The sequence below is a fragment of the Anser brachyrhynchus genome, assembly GCF_964034855.1.
Source record: "Anser brachyrhynchus genome assembly, chromosome: 5".
Classification (NCBI taxonomy): Eukaryota; Metazoa; Chordata; class Aves; order Anseriformes; family Anatidae; genus Anser; species Anser brachyrhynchus.
The window spans coordinates 13,485,834-13,504,446 of NC_137699.1; the positions used below are offsets into that span (position 1 = coordinate 13,485,834).

The 18,613-nt window shown below is 47.4% G+C and overlaps 1 protein-coding gene across 5 annotated transcripts in view; it reads right to left on the bottom strand.

The window, feature by feature from the left end:
* Positions 1–285: 285 nt before the first annotated feature.
* Positions 286–18,613, bottom strand: part of CD82 (CD82 molecule) — a 34,810-nt gene continuing 16,482 nt past the window's right edge. For 4 of the 5 annotated variants that reach the window (XM_080593375.1, XM_080593377.1, XM_080593376.1 and 1 more), the window contains exons 3-9: positions 14,945–15,017; positions 12,211–12,335; positions 11,548–11,622; positions 5,419–5,523; positions 3,388–3,570; positions 3,063–3,146; positions 286–2,492 (exon numbers count right to left, since the gene is read on the bottom strand). In XM_080593375.1, coding sequence (XP_080449501.1) covers positions 2,415–2,492; positions 3,063–3,146; positions 3,388–3,570; positions 5,419–5,523; positions 11,548–11,622; positions 12,211–12,335; positions 14,945–15,017 — 723 coding nt within the window. In that variant the 3' untranslated portion in view covers positions 286–2,414. Of the gene's footprint in view, positions 2,493–3,062; positions 3,147–3,387; positions 3,571–5,418; positions 5,524–11,547; positions 11,623–12,210; positions 12,336–14,944; positions 15,018–15,240; positions 15,291–18,613 lie in introns of those variants that run through there. The other variant, XM_080593379.1, reaches the window with a different exon arrangement.

The window sequence follows — 18,613 nt, forward strand, 5'->3', positions numbered from 1 at the left end:
GACAGACTTCATACAGACATACTTCCTAAAACAAGGCAAAGTTTACCCTAGAACACAGCTAGGAAAATTGTCACCTCCCTCTGAGGGGCAGTATTTTCATAGCCCACACGAATCTTACCCACAGACTGCAGAGGAACTTCTGAAGACCTCAGAGCATAATGGTACATGCTTCCTGCTTTTTGACAGGGCCTTTGCGACTTCGAACAAACAAGGCGCTAGTGATTTGCATGTAAAGCAGAAGAGGACAGACAGGAAGCAAGGAGAAACCACTACAATGCACAAGACTTAGCCAGAGTATATTTTTTATTTTTTTTAATCAAAGTCTTTATTACAGAAATAATCACCCTCTAGACTTTTACATCTGTACATGCATTTCTTCCAGTCGGAAGATGTTGCTAAAAACAGACAAAAAACAAAAATAGGAAACCCAGCATGGGCTTCTTTTTACTTGCTGCTCAGCATTGGCATCTGTAACTTAACAAGAATCTTACAAATAAGAACACGTTAGAGAATAGACTTTATACTATGGAAGCTAGCAAGCTTTACTGCTACAAAAGGTGCCTTCTGCTATAGCAAAGGTCAGCTGGAGGGGTCTGTGCAAGAGAGGGCAGGAGTCTCAGAATAGCAAAGCCTTATCAGACCTCCAAAAAAAAAATATCAGTTGCCCAGTCATATTTACTCTTCCCAGTCACCACTGAGTCCAGACATAAGGACACTGCAGGGACCCACTGCTGGGGCTCTGTTCCCCTGCACGGGCCTTTCTTGCCAGAAGGGAAGTTGAGTGGGTAGGGAAGCCATGCCTTTGAACTGCTACTAGGGCTATTCCTACCAACCCCAGCCCTGACAAGAACAGGACTGACTGTCCTGGGGCCATTTCTGTAAGGCAAAGGCTCTCTTCACCACATACCTCGCATCACGTCTCGGGCAAGGACCATCCACTTCTCTCCTTCGCAGCTTCCTGCTGCCAAGGTATTTATTGCATGCATATGCAACTGCAGGAGATCTGTTGTGCCCAAGCCACCTCAAGGACTGAGGATTTCTGCCCAGCTCCCTTATTTAAGAAGTTGGGGTAGTTTTTCCATGCACATTTCTTAACTTTCTTGTGCTCTACACCACTCCTTGCTGCTGGCCACTGGCAGAAAGGAGTGAACAGCCCAGCCATGAAGTACACAAACCACCCAGCCTGCATGAATGTAAAACCAGCTCTTTCTCTGCTGCAGTGTTTACGCTCAAGGCCAGCCACTAGCAGTCATGGCTCCAGACCACAGTGGAGTCAGAAGACTGGACAACTGAAAATAAAAGCAGTTTATCCTTGCATCCAAACTACAGAACCTAAACTGGGCACTGGTAGCAGTGATATCTCCAATATACAATGCCTGCAATCCAGTCAGATCCCTCCATACTCGTTATTAAAAAACAGTTAACACTTCATGTTCATAACAGGGGCGGGGGGGAAGAATCCAGTTAACCATAACCTCTACAAAAGTTGGAAACCCAAGAATGCAACTAGCAGAGCCAGCCTGGGGCTGAGTCTACACAATGCAGCAGTCTCTGAAGTGCCTCCAGGCTGACAGGAGCCTGAAAAGCAGTGCTAGAAGTGGAGGAAGAAAAAGAGAGGCAGATGGGAGAAACTGTAAGCATCAGACCCAGAACCCAAGGGACCCATTCCAAAAGCAGCTGAGCACCACCACCGCAATCTGCCAGGCCACACTAGGAACAGGTTGGCTTGGCTCTCTCCCAGTGGCTCGTCACACTCAAGGGGAAGAGCTCCACTGAAGGCAAGGCTTGGCGGGCTCCAGACGCAGGAGAAGTGATTATGAGGGTAGTGCTCAATAGCTGAGATGAGAGTCTAGGTTGGAAGACGCACGGTAGAAGCAGAATCAGGTTAATCACAAGGAACAAGGCCTATAAAGCACAACTAGTTACCAACACCACATCAGTGAAGCAGGTAAAGATACCAAAGCACTGGAATCTCAACAGCAATCCTGACTCACGGGACAAAAGGAAAGTATTTCTTTTGGGGGAGAAGGGAAAGATGTGGGAGAATAGAAAGGGGAATAGTTACTGTATGTTAGGCCAAGTGGATTGTAGAATTGAGATATGAATAGGATATTTAACATGGAGCAGGCAGCAAAAGCATTGTCCCCTCAGGTTAATCAGGTGTCTCATGTGATGTGAGACATTTAAGTTCTGCTTCGTGAAGTAGAAATAATCCAGAGGCAGGATGCAGGTAGCCCAAGGGCCCTATTGCCAGAAGATCAGGCTGTATTGCAACTCTAATAGTTCTTAGCAGAGTGGTATCAGAAATAGGATGTCACAGGAATAATGGTCAATGGTTGGACAGTCTGGGTGCGAGGCAGGAATGTTCTGTTTGTTCCTTTCTCTGTGGTGCCGTAGCTCTGGAGTCAGCAAACTCAAGACTTGGGCACTTTGGTGTAGTCTTCACTGTGTATGTTCTTGCAGAGTGAAATGGACAGTATCATCCCCAGCAGCTGGAATGAGTAATAAAGAATGGTAAGTCAGTCAGCAACCAAAGACAATAAGGCGGGAAGAAAGGGCGGTACAGGGGAGCAGAATACAGGGGTTTCCTTTTAATGGCACCACTCAGGTGAACAGAGTTGACCCAGCATACAAGGAAAATCCAATAATCAGGATGACAAAAATATTTTACTGCAAAAATACATGCCTTCATCTATAATCTATACTATGGGCTTTCTAAGGCAAAAGGTGGGATTTCACCAGTGGGATGTTGCTTGTTGATTCACTGCATGCATAGCCAGGAAGAATGAGAGGAGTGCCAAACAAAGCAGCAGGAACCACAAGTAGACAGGGCTTAATCCAGTCAAGGCAAGGAACAGTTTAAAGCTCCAGACAGACAACATCAAGAGCTAGAACTGCACTGCCATCAAGTGAGGTGTCTATTATTAAAAACAGAAGTTGTGTCTGCATTAAACCAGGTGTCTAATACTAAAAAAAAACCAACAAAAATATACAATAGCTTTGCCTTTGAAAGAATATGCATAGGAGGACAGGGTATGATCACGTATCAGGGAGTGACTTACCTCTATAACAGCAACACCTGTGCAGACCCCAAGAATGATACCAAGGTTGTCCTTCAACCACTGCTGTACCCCATCCACGCAACCCTATGGAGAAAATATGGTCACAGGGGAAAGCAGAAATCTAAGTATTTCAGGATTAAACGTCTATAACACATCTCTTCTCCTGCATGCACAGATTATCCCAGTTACATGCTATACCAAATCTCACAGTAGAAATTTGTCACCCTGTTCACTAGAGTGAAAAACATTCTCCAAAATAATTTCCAGAGGAGTAAGGACAATGCGACTTCAGCAAAGGCTTCATGCGCACCAGACGTTCACTCACCTGCTCATGAACAGGCCAGGCATACGGTGCAGTGCTGTTCGATGGGCCATCCAGGTTACAGAAACCTGTATTTTCAGGTTTCACCTCGACACTGCAGGAGCAGGGATACTGAAGCATGCTTTCATTTTTAAGAATCTTATTATTTTCCCAGTCCTTTGCTCCATCCCAGCCACAGCAGGAGATCTAATAAGCAAAGAGAGCACTGTGGTCATACCATTCACACTGGTAACACGCTGCATGTGAAAACAAACAGGAAGTAGGGGCAGGCAAACACAGAGCAAGAACTTTTCAGCATCTGGTTCCTAGTTTCAAGGTACCATTCAGGTTAGCTTTGGCCCCCATGACACACCAGCAGCCGGCCACCACACGGTGGCGTGGACATGCTGCCAAACCCCAGCGAGTTACAACTAACTTGCACCGGCCTGGCTGCAGTTTGGGACTGGCTGGAAGACGAGATGAGGAAAGTTTTCCATCCGAAGAGACGTTTACATTCCTATACCCCCACGTGATAAAACTGCAGTGCTGTAGGGGAAAGCGCATCAGGAAGTCCAGCAAAGACTGCGATCTCATCTGTAACCACGTACCACCACGCAAGCACGCGGAACCAGAGCAGAGGCTATCAAACTTGAGGTGGAAGTTAAGGAAAAAACCCTCCGCTCAGAAGGGAAATGTAATGTTTCAGTCTCACATAAGGTACAGGAGAGTGGAGGTACTAACAGCTGAACACCCACACCAGGATTAGCAACTGGTTTCCGAACAAGTGTTGAAAATCCAGCCTCCAGAAGGAGCTACCTCCGCCTCACAGAGATCTGGACTTTAACGCCCGTCACTGGTTGACAGAACAACTCCCCCCAGCCCCTTTCAAATGCAAACTCTAGTGTATGAGGGGAACTGGATTCCTAACACTCCACTCCTCCAACAAAACTTTTTCTCTTCTGCTCCTACATAAAAAATGTAGGATCCTTTCTCTGTAGTAAGCTCAGCCTTCTCCTGATTCCTCTACAGGAAGCTGCAAGTACAGTGATAAAACATGAACAAATCTTTCTCCAAGGAGGAGGAGTATTGTAGATCAGTGTTTTGCAGTAAGGAACAGAAGAAAAATGCTATTATTTGTACTCATTACACATCAGTCCCATGCTGGTCATGTATTTAACCACAACAGCCAGCCAGCTCTCAAGCTTGTGGTTTGGCAGCAAGCAGCTATCATGACTCCAGTGTGGCTCAAGGCTGACCTAGTTGCTCAAGCACTGACCCTGATGCTAAAGCAGGAATCATGGGCAGTTGGATGGCTCCCAAGACCGCTGACACTTGCAAAGGAGCTGTCACAGTACGCAGGCAACCCACACCAAGTAGTAAGGCAGCCAGTGCTGTTGACTTGCCTAGCAATAAGCTAGGGATTTTACTTGCTACAAAAACAGCATGCACTGTGACTTTCACGCAGACTGAGGCATTCTGGAGACACCACAGATGAAGGGCAGAAGTGTTGGTGTGCTGTTTGCTACACCAGACACATTGGGCTTTGCTGCCAATACTAGCTAGTCCTAACAACCAGCACGCAGGAGTGGTTCAGGGTCTTACCTTGCACTAGCAAGTGAGACAGTTTTCTAGTATGCAGACACCAGATATCACAGGCAGCTTCAGAGATCAGACAAATCAGTGTGCTGTAGTGCTATCCAGCAGTCGAGTATGCTAGAAATGTAGCTTTTAAAGACATCTAATGGGTGTGTATCAAAGAGGCTTGCACACTTAAGTTAAGTGGTACAGGAGATGGTTGCTGTCCATCACCAAGAAACACTGATAGACTATGGGCTACAGGGGAACCTTTGGAGGTTGATAACATCGAGGAATGGATGTGAGCACTGGTAACCTAAACACATAGAACTGGAAAGATATGACAAACATGACAAAGGATCGAGAATCACTGTTAGGCCTCTTGCAATACCTGCTTCCCTGTCCTCAGCCTAGTTTTAAAGGCCATTTGCTGCACTGGCAAAACAGCACATTACCGTTTCTCGCTGCAACTTGTCTCACCTGTTTCTGCACATAGTCCCACGCGTCTTGTAAGTTCTTATCACCATTCGAAGGGTCATAATCTACAATCAGCTGCTGGACTATTTTGGACAACTCATCTTTCAGCTGGTAAAGGAAAAAAACGGCAGGAGAGTTAGATTAGTCAATTCCTTGTAGTCTCTTTTTGGGGGGCGTTGGGTACATGACATTCCTCTTCATCAGCTGTGTTAGTCCTACTGTGAGTCTGCCTCTCCCATAGCAAGGAACACGGGCTCATCACAGTCATGGGTGTTGAAACGCTTTGCTTTACTTTAGGCTCCAGTGAACGAGGCTAGAGCAAAGACAAAAACTGCAGATGGAGATTATAAGCGCTATAAAAGAAAAGTGGAATGATTAGTAGCTTCTGCTTAGCCCTTTTCTAAAGGATCTGAAGGAGACAGTAATAGGTGCTCAGACTATAACACTTCCACAGTACAGCCATTTTTAAGTTGCAGCAAAAAGACAGATTCTTATTTCCCAATAATTTTATTGCTGTTTGTAATTGGCACATAAGCAATAAGGAGAAAAGCAACCAGACAGTGGAAAATCCCCCAGACTGACCTTGAAATATCTTGCTCTGCAGCCTTGTCTACGCTTTTGAGAACAGGTGATAAATATGATCAACAAGATGAAATACAAAATGGGTTTACCAACATAAAAATCCCACTATGGTGACCAGATGGTATTTGTTGCTGAGAATTTTTTTTCCAGGCAGAAGTAAACAAAACAAATCCACCCCAGCTTTCAATGATGTATGGCCTGCTGCTGCATAAGAGGGAAGTTGTTCTGGAGAAAGTGAGTTAATACAAAGTCCCATTTCCTCCACCAATCAGTTACTTCAGGTTTATTGAGTGGATGAGAGACTGCTACTCTGGTTCCTCAGAAGCTGAAGCTTGGAATAAATTCCTTCCTGTTCTGACTAACACATTACGTTTGTTACAGTGTTGTTAAGAAGCACTTCTGATGCACAGAGAAGTCCAGGCATCAGACTGAGCAATCATACAACCCCTTAAAACCGGAATAGAAAGGGAAGTAAATATTTCTCACAGCAAAGCAAAGCCATGAAGTCATTGGCAAATAAATGTTACAGTGTATGGAAGACAACTGAAAGTCTCCCACAAAAAACTTGGGATTCATGGTGACCACAAAAAAGGTGAACAAAAACCCCAGCCTACAGGCTTCAGTGATACAGAGTCAGGGAACAGAAACAGGTGGTCTAGTATGCATCAGGAAAATCCTTCCATAAGAGAGAGAGGAAAATAATAGAACAAATATACAAAGCACAAACTGCATTTCTTCAGAAATGTTATATGCAGCTTGAGTCACTAATATTAAAAAAAAAAGAAGTCAGCTACTACCAAGTAACAGGTACAAATAAGGGGATACATGTACACAGCCTCACTCCTGAAGGGAAGCTAAGGCAGCAGCTTTGCTAAGTCCTTGTGCAGGCACAGAGAAGGTCTACGAACCCGATGAGCAATAGGGAAACAGAACAAAGTATGGTTATCCTGGCAGGACACAGGCCGAACAACTGCTGCCTGCCACAGGTGAGACAGAGGGGAAGGATCAGTGCAAGGTGAAGGACAACGCTACGCTGTGGACTCATGGGCAATATATGTCTCACCTTGTGCTGCAAACGAGACTGATCTAGGATCTCAGTCACTGCAGTTTGTCTCCCGTACAGCCGAGGCCCTTTGCTGCCTCTCGGGGAAGGTCTGTGTCACTCAGCTGCTGTACGTATGCATCTGGGTTTTTTGACATACAGCTGGTGGGAACTTCCCTTTTTCACAAGGTATTGATCTACCTCTCCCCAAACTCCTACAGCTGCTGCTTCTGTATTGAGACAGCAAGTACTACATCTGTCTGAACTGCCCACTAACAGTCTAATCACAAAATGACCCCTTCACCCCCATCCCTTGTCCAGAGAGATTTACAGCACCCCTCAGTTTGATGAGAGGTGCAAGCTACCACCCAGCAGGCTCCTCAACCCTCTTCCTCCCACCTCACTCTGGAGGTCTTCCCAGCCACCCTGTACACAGGGGACTGCTAACGCAGCCGTCACTGTTACGGACAGACCCAGATCACAAATGACTGGAGAGAAGCATCATTAGATGTCTTGAGGAATGGGACACAGTTAGATCAGCCCAAGCACTGGGATGCTTCCACCCCTGTGCGCTACCTTTTTGTCTGTAGTGCTTCAGTATACTTCAGGTCAGTGTAAAAGGTTTTCCTCTTTCGTCCTGCTGTTAAGCACTGCAAATGACTACAGCAAACCCAAGACAGCAACAGAAAGCAGTGCCTGCTGTTAGAGGGAAGCTTCAGGCCGTGGCTCATTCACTTGTTACACCAGCAATTCTTCCTTGGAGACTTGAGCACAGCTCACGGGGATCAGCTACGTCAGGCCAGATAGACGGGAGCTGCGTGACCTTCCTTCTCATGATGTCTGACTCTTCCTCTTTTTAATTACTTAGCTTCCCCTTTTCCTTCCCTTCAAATCAAGGCAGCCTGACCTGGTTCCTACTAATGAGATTGGCCTCGGCTGCTGCCATAAGCCTCAGCAGCTACTGAACTCTGCGTTCCTACCCTCACCTCTGCTCGGCACGTAGGGAGGGAGGCAAGGAGAGATGGGGATGTCGTCCCACAGCCCGCTGGGCTGGTTGCTGTTAGGCCAGACGGAGCCAAGGGTTGCTTCTGCCAGGATCCCAAGCAGAGCCTCTGTTCTCCATCCCAGGGCCATGCCACAAGCAGACACGGGGCCCGAGTTAGACATCCCCAAGTGCAGCTGTGTAGGAAGCTACATCTCCGCTCTTCCTATATTCTTACACGAGCATAGGCAAGGAGTCTTACAAACAGCTCTGGCTTCAAAAATGGAGGCATTTAAATGAAAGACAGACAGGGATTCTTAGGTGTTTTAGAAAGTAATTGGAGGAAGGGGGCTTATTACGCAAACAGCGGCACAGGTCTGAGAGCACACACAAAGACAGCTTGTTGGCAGGTTTAAGTGGCACAGCAGCCCAAGGGGGAAACAGGCACCTGCAGCTGAACGTCCTTCCGCACTCAGCATAGGGAAACAAAAAACAGCAAGCTAGAAAGGCATGCTGAACTTCGGCAGGCTTTCAACGCCTCTCTCGTCTTCACCCATTAAGGGTCTCTTGGGACACAGTGCTGCACTGAGCATGACTGCTCCAAAAAATTGCTACCTGTGCCCGGAGTCAGAAGGAATAACCCTACCGCCACACTGCAGGGGAGTCCAAAGCCTGGACACCAAAGCCAGGGAAATCCAGAAAGCAGCAGGGCTGTCAGTCTTCCCTCTCCCATGGGCTGACTGGAGAGGGAGAAAAACTGAGTGCCAGAGGCAAGAGCATAGGTCTTTGCTTCCAGCCTTCATCACAAAATGAATCATGCATGCTTCTTCCACTGTCAGACACCATCGATCATCTATCCCATCCCTCTGAGACTCAAGCAACATTCTTCCCCCAGCACATTTATTAGCATCTAGCCTGAAAGCAAAAACAGGCTCAAGAACCAGGAGGGGGCCCTCACCCCCAGTCCCTTCAGATCCTGAAACTAATGCGTACTCTGCAGCCCCCGGCAAGGCTGTTTGCTACAAACAATAGCTAGCAAGTAGGGCAATTCCCAAAAGGCCACCACTGCTCTCCTTTGCTCAGAGCATTCAGAGCCACACTGCAGAGAACCACATGAACTAGGCCAGAGGGATCTTGCCCAGGCTCTCGCAGGTTTAGAGAGGTGTGATCCTCAGGGAATGCCACATCACTGGTGAAACTTGTGATATTGCTATCATGTTGACCCTGAAAAAAACCCACCCCACCACAAAGTTTCAGTAGCTAAGCGATGTAGGGAAACAGATGTTCCTTCAACAACCTCCCAGCACGGGCAAGTACTGGGCAATTCCAGTCTGATGGGGCATTCCTACAGCCATGCCCCAAAGGGAGGCCCAACAGCACCCTTCCTGTCAGAGACTCAGCCTTTTACAGTTACACTAACTCTATTCCAGCATATTTTCATATGTCGGGGTGGGGAAGGATTTTGATGCTGAAAGTAAACAGATTTTTTACCAAAAACATCAACCCTGTTGTAAAGCCAGGGATATAGGCAAGCAAGTGAACCTGCACACGTAGCTATTAATCAGGAAGAGAACAGGTAGGGAGGAGCACAGCAACAGTCATCTCCTCTCCTCTTGTAGGAGAAATAAAGACTTCAGCAACAAGGAGAGGAGTATCATCACCTCGCTACAGTCTGGATCCAGGATTCTTTCCTCAACTCTTATTATTCCTTGTTTTACATCTAACCAACTTCCTGAAGTCAGAATGAAGAAACAAACACGAAGAACACAATGGACACCTAGGGATTAGATCCTGAGCAGTTTTCAGTCTACTTCACCGTGCTCTGTGCGGCCCTGGGATGACGTATACCAAGTGAAGCAGAGCAATATGCATAGCATCACTGAAGCGCAGCCACAAACCAACGTGAGAGGTTTCGGCCAACACCTTCCTGAAACAGTTTTTCTTAGTGTTTCGGGCAGGTACTTCAGAGGATCCGTGGAACAGAAGGGCTCTGGAAGAGCTTTTCCATAAATTGTGTCCACTGAGGACGGAAGGGGTGCGTCTGATCAAAGCCCAGTTCTCCCTGCCATTCTGCTGGATCCGGACAAGCAATGGTCTCAGCCACGCTGGTCTAAGGGCTGGGCAGAACAACCCTCAGTGCTTTCATTCTCTCCCTGGTCTGAGTGAGGTACAAATGAAGAGTTACAGCTGAAAAAATGGAATTTCCTAGAGTAAAGTAACAGCTGGAGGAGAAATACTGAGGAAGGTACAGAACCTCATAGTCTGGGAAGTCACATTTCCCCGGTGGCAGGGGAATGCCCATCTCCACACCTCCTCCTCTGCATTAGTCAGAGCTGTTGCAAGTCAGCAGCTTGTTTGAAGCTGAACTTTCCACAGCAGACAGCCAACGTTTCAGTTTCTCCTCCAGCTCCAGCCAGCCCAAAGAGCGAGCTATATTCGCACCCTGCTCGGCAAGGAACCCAGCCAACAGCTGCTCACAGCTACCGCAGCCGCTTGCACAAAGCTCACATCAGCTACACCGGGGCCGGCACCTTCCACCTCCCAGCCCCATCTGTAACTTCCTCTACCACCCACTGCCTGTGAACACCAGCAGAGACGTTGGTTTGGGACAAGAAAGCTCAGCATTGCAGGGGTATGGATACACAGCCAGGTGACGATGGACAGAGTCACCCAGAACTGGTACCAGAAACCTGCATGCCAGGACAGAAGCCAGAAGGGACACCACACTTATAACTTGCTCGCACTACGTAAATGTGTCTCTCAACGCATTCCTGACAGAGATCCACTTCAAGTTGTTAAACCGCTTGGCTTTAAGCTCAAATTGTAGTACAGGAACTGTCAGATACAAGGGATTGCTCTTGGGGAATGTTCTGGTTTCAGCTGGGACAGAGTTAGCACCGCAACAGCTACTAGGAAGAAAGCTGTTTTGGACTGAGGAGAACGCTGCTGCTAACACACCGCTGTTTCTGAGCAGAGCAGTGCTCACACAGGGCCAAGGACTTCTCAGTTTCTCATGCTGTCCTGCCAGCGAGGAGGCTGGGGGTGCACCAGGAGCTGGGAGGGGACAGAGCCAGGACAGCTGGCCCACACTGGCCAAAGGGATGTCCCACACCACGTGGCGTCGTGCTGAACAATGAAACTGGGGGAGCTGGACTGGTGGCCCATCAAGGCAGCAGTGATGACAACACGGTAATTACTGCTACTACACAGCCAAACAGCAGCTTGCAGCAGGATCAAGAGATGTGGTCAAAAGCCTTTCAGAATTTTTATCTATTAAAACTGTTCCCACTACTCAAAAATAAAGCCTGCATACCAAACGACCCTTCCTAATTCTTGAGAAAGTAGTGCTCCTGGGCCTAGCAGATGCAGGAAAAGTGTACAGCAAAGCTGCTAAGGTGGGCTGGAAGAAAGGAGAATCCAGTTATGCCTGCTAGCAGTACATTTGAGTTTGGAAGAGAGAATTTCCAGGTGTCTCTTGTTCCCCTCAGACTAAGACCAAGGAAAACACACAGTAAGAAACACTCACCATGTCTTTCTGGAAGTAGATAACCAGCCCAGCAGCCACCTGAGTCATAAGGATCACCATGAGGCAGGTGAAGTACTGGAAACAAAAAGAGAAGAGAGGACCATTGTCAATCAGCCTTTAGAAAGCCTGCACATAACACAATTTTTTCTGTATATGAGATGTTCTATTACCAGTCCACTCTGACCTCTCTTGGTTGAGCTCTGTCCACCTCCCCCCCAGGCCTCCACAGCCAGTGAACACTGAGACATTCCCAACGCCAGGACACACGGCGTGGCCATACCAAGCTTCATATATGTTATGTGCTCCGAATAAGCAGGAGTCAGTTAGCAGGCTGAGGGTTATGAAGCTAGCTTCACCTCATCCCTCACAGAGGGAAAATTTCGTATAGATGAAGCATTTGGAGAAAGGTCGTGACACACAGGACATTCCCAGTTAAGCCTCTCTCAACTCCTGCCCTTTCCACAGAAGCAGAACTGCTGCTGCAGAGGGTTGACTGTCAAGAATTTAATGTGCACAGATAAAGAATTGGCTCTGAGTTGACCTGGCAGAAGTACTGTCCCCAAGGAGACCTGAGCCCCAGACTACAATCCAACAGATATGCTGGAAAGATTTCAAAGGGTGATCTAAAAAGGAGTATCTAAGAGACAGCATGAATTCTCTCACCAGAGCCAAGAGACATCGGATTTCATTGACGGCTCCAAGACAGCCCAGGAAGCCCATCAGCATGGTGAGAGCCCCAACACCGATGAGGATGTATGCACCACTCTTCAGGGAGGGAGATGAGGTCTCTGTAAGGGCCAGGACAGGGGAAAAAATTAACTACTGACAAATATAACGTCTGCCATCACCACCTAGAGATTTGTCTTTATATCCACATAATAGTCTGTCATCTACAAAGACCCTGCATGGAAGCATGTTGGACATTCAGACAGAAGGCAGCTTCTGTGTGTCTTTTGTTGAGGGAAGACTTTCAAAGCCAACCTGCAAGTCTCCATTATCTTATATCCTGGAGGACTCAAGGTAACTCCAAACAAGTGCACTCACTGCAGGCTGTTGCATAACCTGTGTATGACCCCTGCAAAGAGATGTTAATTCCAGGATCTAAACAAGGATCACACCCAAATTCTCTACTTTTACACATCCTTCTAGCTGTCTCCTGCTATTGTCTGGAATGACTGCACTCTCTCACGCAAAATATTACCTAGACTTAGCTGATAAAATGTTATTTCATATATGTTGAGGGGAGAGGACTGACAGTACCAGCATTTGGTACTGCAAGAAACAAAATTAAAAAGCTTTTACATCTGGGTTGGTCAGAGAATTATTTCTTGCAAAATAGGATTAGAGGAAGCTAGGCATTATGGCATAAAAGTCAAAAAGATACTATCTGGAAATATTAACCAGAAACCTCATTTATCATCAGACATTCTTAAACCTGTGAGTTGCACAGTGCAGGGGAATGGACAGTGATTAATAAAAATAATGTTCCTAGAGCATTTAGTTTCCTGGAAAGAACTCCTAAGAGACAAGCTTCCTCTGAGCTTCTCCAGAAATAGGTTAAAACAAGACAGTAACGTAATCCAGACTAATACTGTCATCCGATCCTGTCCCCTCTCCCCCCAAAAAACACCTTCCCACACTTCTGACATACACCAAAAGTGACCAGCTTCAAAACTTTTTCCCTACAACATGCTGAACAGAGGAAAGAGAGAAAGCAATTATCAAAAAACAGAACCAGATCTGTTTGCTGCACAGGTCAAACCAGACACTTCAGCCTTGATTCATTTCCAGGCCGGACTCTCCCTGCCTGGACATACGCCACAGGAACCAGGATGTTGCTCCCCTCCTCGCCACTCCTGGGACTCTCGCTGTGCAGGTTTGGTGGTGAAACTGCAAAGCAGTTACAGAAGCAGCAGCCCTGCAGGTACGTTCCTCTGGTTTTAGTGGCCTTCAGGAGACTACACTACTCCCTCACCCCAGATCTGCTTGGCCGTCACGCAAGCGTTCAGGTGCCTAGGCTGCTGAAAAGGAGTTGCTTTGTCACCTTCTCATTATAAGAAAGAAAAATAGGCATAGCCCTTCAGAGAAACCAGAGCGGCAGGGGGACAGAGGCCATGCTCACGCTTCTCATCTGTGAGCTGTCCTGTCTTGCACCAGGCAGCTCCGCTGGCAAGACAGCTCCTGCCCTGCTTGCTGGGGCTCCGTGTTTTCCCCTGCGCTGGGCCGGCCGCCAAGGAGCACAAGCGGCCCCTTTGGCAGCAGGCTGGAAGGCCCTGCTGCAGAGCTGCCTCCGACACCGCACGGGCGCTAAGGCACAGGGAAGGAGAGGCAGGCATGGGAAAGGAAGCGAGGGGGCAGGGAGAAAGAGCTGAGGCTGGAAATTGCCAGGAAGGAAGCTAAATCCTCAAACGCTCTGTTAGCAGAGATTCTAGGTAAAATGGGAAGAAATGGAGCCAAACCCAGGGACTCTGCTCTGTGCCTTCACAAACAGCAGTGGCACCCATCGGCCTGGGGGAACAGCTGCTAGACCACTGGTACAGAACACTTCTCAAGTATGCATTTCAGTATGTTTCTGCATTAAGTATGTTTCTGCTCATACCTGCACTTTACTAACTGCCACCTGTGCTGGTAACTGTGCTTCTTGCCCTTTTAATGCTGCAGTATTAGCCAGATGCCACAGCACAACAAACAGAGCACACAGCAGTGTCCGAGTGTACTGGCATTAGTGCAGGCTTTCTCTCCACCCAGCACCTTCCAAAAGCAGGCCGTAGTGTTCAGCAGGACCCAGGAGATAAAGCCTTTTGCAGGATCAGCGTAGCTGGGAATCGGACTATGAATGCCATTACCGTTCGTTCCTTGGGTGAAAGATTTGGGGCTGCAAGCAGCATGCTCGCAGCCGTCCTGCAGCATCTGACACCAGAGACAGCAGTGGCAGTTCTGGAGGTACTAGCTATGAGTAACTAAACTTGTATGAAGCCCCGTCTAGGGAAAGCCACAGAGGAAGCAGAGTTTGTTGAAGACAGAGCTGAACTACTAATTTGGTGACAACCAGAGCTGTTATGAAAATACAGCGTGCAGTGAAAATAGGAGGAAATACTAGTCCTTAGGTTTAAGATGAAGTATATGGATTGTTGGGTGAAAAGGCAACGGGTGAGGAGGTCTCCGTCTGATCCTGCTGTTGCAATACACAAGACTAGGAGAAATGCTGTGTCTCCCGGGTTGCTCCCTTTCACCCTGTCCTTGCTAGGGTCTCATCTTGCTATAATACCATGTTACTGCTCAGGTCACAAAAGCTGCATAAAAGCATTGCCATCCCCAAGCTAAACAGTGGTCATGCAGAACTCTGGACTAGAATCAATTCAAAAAGGAGAAAGATGATAAAGAAATGTGGTCTTACGTAGAACCGCAATGAAACTGGTTTTGTCGGCCAAAATCCATATTCCAAAACCCAGGATCACAGCGCCCAGGATCTGAAAGAGTAAGAAAAAAAAAAAGTATTTGTCTAAATTAATAAGCCAGGTATAAGAAGCAGCAGTCACCATTCTTCATATTTCCAGAGGAAAAACAACCATTCTTTTGCTGTTCCCACCCATCTCCCCCATGGTACTCCTCCCAACAAAAACAGGATTAGCATGACTCCAGGAAGAGAGCTTCAGCCAACTACACAGGAACCCCAGGTTCTGTTTGGCAGACCTTCACACCATATTTCAGTAGTACATGATGCATAAGGTGGAAGGTTTGAAACAGCCTGACGAGAAGATGCTGCTAGAACTTTGCACAAGGTAAGTGCAGAGTTCTTCTCTGAAGAACTGAAGAAGGTCAAGAACATCTATCATGTGATTTGAAACATTTTTTGCATAAAGAAATCCTTGACCGTATGGGACCAGGCTGGAAGCCAGCTGCCGAAGGATTAGATATCTGGCAGCTGGAACCTTCCCAGGAAGGAAATCTTGGGCTTGTCAGGCTCTGTTACGATGTTATGGCTCCAGCCCACAAAAATGCACAAAAACAGTAGCATTCACTTTGCATACAGGTTCCCATGAGCGAAGGGCTTTTCCTCTTCCAAAGCCAGGCTTAGGCATTTTGGCTTGTGACCTTACTGTATGCCAGAATACCTAAGCCCCTCAAGTACTCCAGCCAACACATCTTTCCACCAACACAGACTCCACTGTTGTGAAACATCAGCCACAGTCTCTGCCTCGCTCCCCGGTTTTATCTAGGGGAAGGATTAGTAGAGCAATATGCCCTGTGAGTACTCTGCTGAATCCAGACACTGAATTGAGAAGGCCAGAGACGAGCTTTTGCATCTTGTTTTGAAGGAGGGGGCGTGGGTGGGGGAACATGCTGTTTCAGCTTCCAGGTATCACTGTACGTGGAGGTCACCCCAACTCCTCCATCCGGAGCAGAACACCACTAAACCATAATGAAGTCATTATGCTGGGAAGTCTAAGTCTGCAGGTTTGATAAGAAGCCAAGACTTGGGCCCTTCAGACAACTAAAACTTGTGAAGTATTGGAAACCACATGCACAAAGATCTAAAACTGAATAAACAGGGGAAGGACAAGGAGAGTAAGTGAGGTGCTTCCAAAGGACATGAGCTGCAGGCAGTGGTTCTTCCACCAGCAGGATTTCAGAACAGAATGAAGCAAAAAAATAAATAAATCAACAGGTCTGAAGAGATGGCAATCCTGTGCTTCATCAGAGTGCTCAGACATTTGGGAGACAAGGAAAATGTCAAACCACCACCTGAAGCAGGCTGGCAGAGACAGCTATATGGCCAGGCATTGTCTGCATTTTGAAAGCTCACATTATACTTCAGCTTCTCATACAAAGATGCTTTTCAGAGCACAGATACAGCAACACTGAAGTAAGTTGCTTGCAAGCTTTCCCGGCTTGGCAGAGGGCATAACACAAAGGTAGCTCTGGTGGTAGGATTAGAAAGTCGCCAAGCAAGATCTGAACGCTTGAAAGAGTGATGAAGCCAACTGACTCAGCAGCAGAAAGCATGCTGCTGTTGTTTCCCAGGAAGAAAAAATAAAAATCTCGACAAGATGACAGTAACAAGAATCCCCTCTTGCTTCATGTCCTGACGTGCTGCACAGCAGCACCGCATCTGCTGATCAAACCAGAAAGGCCCCTTGTACATACAACAGCTGGAGGCTCCTAAAAAAAATTCCCCTCAAACTTTGTATTCACAGGAACTGCTGAATTGACAGTTTGAGGCAGTCTCACATTTAAACCAGTCGTAATAAAATATTTGTCTCGAACAAAGATGCAAACCCGTCTTTATGTGACATCTCTCTTGGCTCGCTGACCCTGAGATGCCACCTAAGTTTTGCTGTTGCTGACAGAACACAGAGCTCCTGCCGGTCTGGGTTCCCGCGGAGTTATTTGTTAGGAGGTACGCCGACTTCCCAAGGCCTGTTTTCACTCTGATCTTGTTCTAGTCCACAGCTCGTGCATTTGCCAGGAGCTGCTGTTGAAAACACTAAAAGGGGAAGGCAGTTAGAAAAGAGAGCACATGGAGAAAACGCTGCTCCATTTACAATGGTATTGTTACCTCCTAGCAGGACAGTATCTGTGCTCAGCGTCGGTAGGATTTTCCATAGCATAGCGAGGCTGCTTCTGCCATTGGCTCGGCTTCAGACCCTCCACCGAGAAATCACGTCTGCTGTCCCTAGAGTTGAATTCCTCTGCTCCGCTGCTTTACGCTCCTGAAGTGGTGTGTGGATGTCTCCCCTTCACCTCAGGGGGTGCAGCTGTCACCCCAGACTTCAGCAAGACCCCCATCCAAACCCAAACCAGGAGGCGGCTCCCTTGAGGCAGGGCGAGCAGTTTCCCACAGCACAGTCCGGTGAGGAGAGGTACAGAAGAACCACGCTGTTACAGGACTTGGGGCCCAGCTGAGCCCAAGGCCTAGAGAAGTACCACCATCAACACTGCTGCAAGAGAAGCCACTGATGGAGCCAAAATCTGGAAACAGCAGCGGCGGGTCTCTGGCTGTCCTCTCTTCACGCTGCCCTCCTTCAGCCCAGAGGGCGTGAGGTGGCCTCAAGATTGGCACAGAGGCCGACAGCAGAGCTCTTAAACATAAAGCTTTGATTCAGGTACCAGCCTTCTGCTCCACTTACAGGGGTGTTAGAAGTAGGACAGATGGTTATATATTCTAAACAAACAGCTTCCAGAAGCTGAACTCGAGAGAAGTGTTTTCCCTTTAAGGAGAAGCATCTGCTGTGGCCCATGTCTGCTACCCAAGAAGGAAGAGATGTGTAAAGATTTGACTAGGGAAACTAAGTTCCCTAAAGTTATGTTTTTGGCATCTTCTGAGGCAAGTAGGTAAGCAGTCCAAATAAACTTCTTCCCTTTAATCAAAGCAGGTCAAACCTTCCCCTGAAATAAGACTCGAAGGCTGCAAAGTGCTACTAAGTCCCTGAACTACTTCAGCTACAGCAAAGGACCTTCTCAAAGTCCTCGAGCTGTAAAGAAATGCTATTTCAATGACTAACCTCTAGAAGAGTCACTCGTGTCTCTAAAGGTTTAATTCATCAGCTCCACGTCAGGCTGGAGAACACCCTTCTGACAGAGGGCTGGTCCACACAGGGTGCGATCGCAGAGGCAGCAGCTCCCCAGGAGGAGTTTCTCTACTAGAGTAACGCTGATCTAGAAGCGCCCACAGTGTATAAGCTTGAGCATCCCCATTCAGAACCTGAACAACTGTAACAGGAAAAAGCTTCTCATGTCACCTACTTCCTATGACAGCAATAGAGTAAGGGATACCGCTTTCCTCAGTATCTGGCACGTGCAAAAAGCCTGCCATCAGCTGAAACCGGCACATACTCAAAATCTTCGCTCTAGAGAAACATCAAGTTCCCCACCAGAACAGAGCAGCTGCAAATACCTCCTTTCCCCAGAGCAGTCTGATGGGAAGACCGTGCCCATGCTGCACAGCAGGCTGAACTCTTTTTCCCTACCGCCTCCCCTCCAACACAAGTTGCCAGCAGATAATAACAGAACACAAGCTTCCACTAAAGAGGAAATAAAGGACAGTACTTTGAGGAAAGATTGT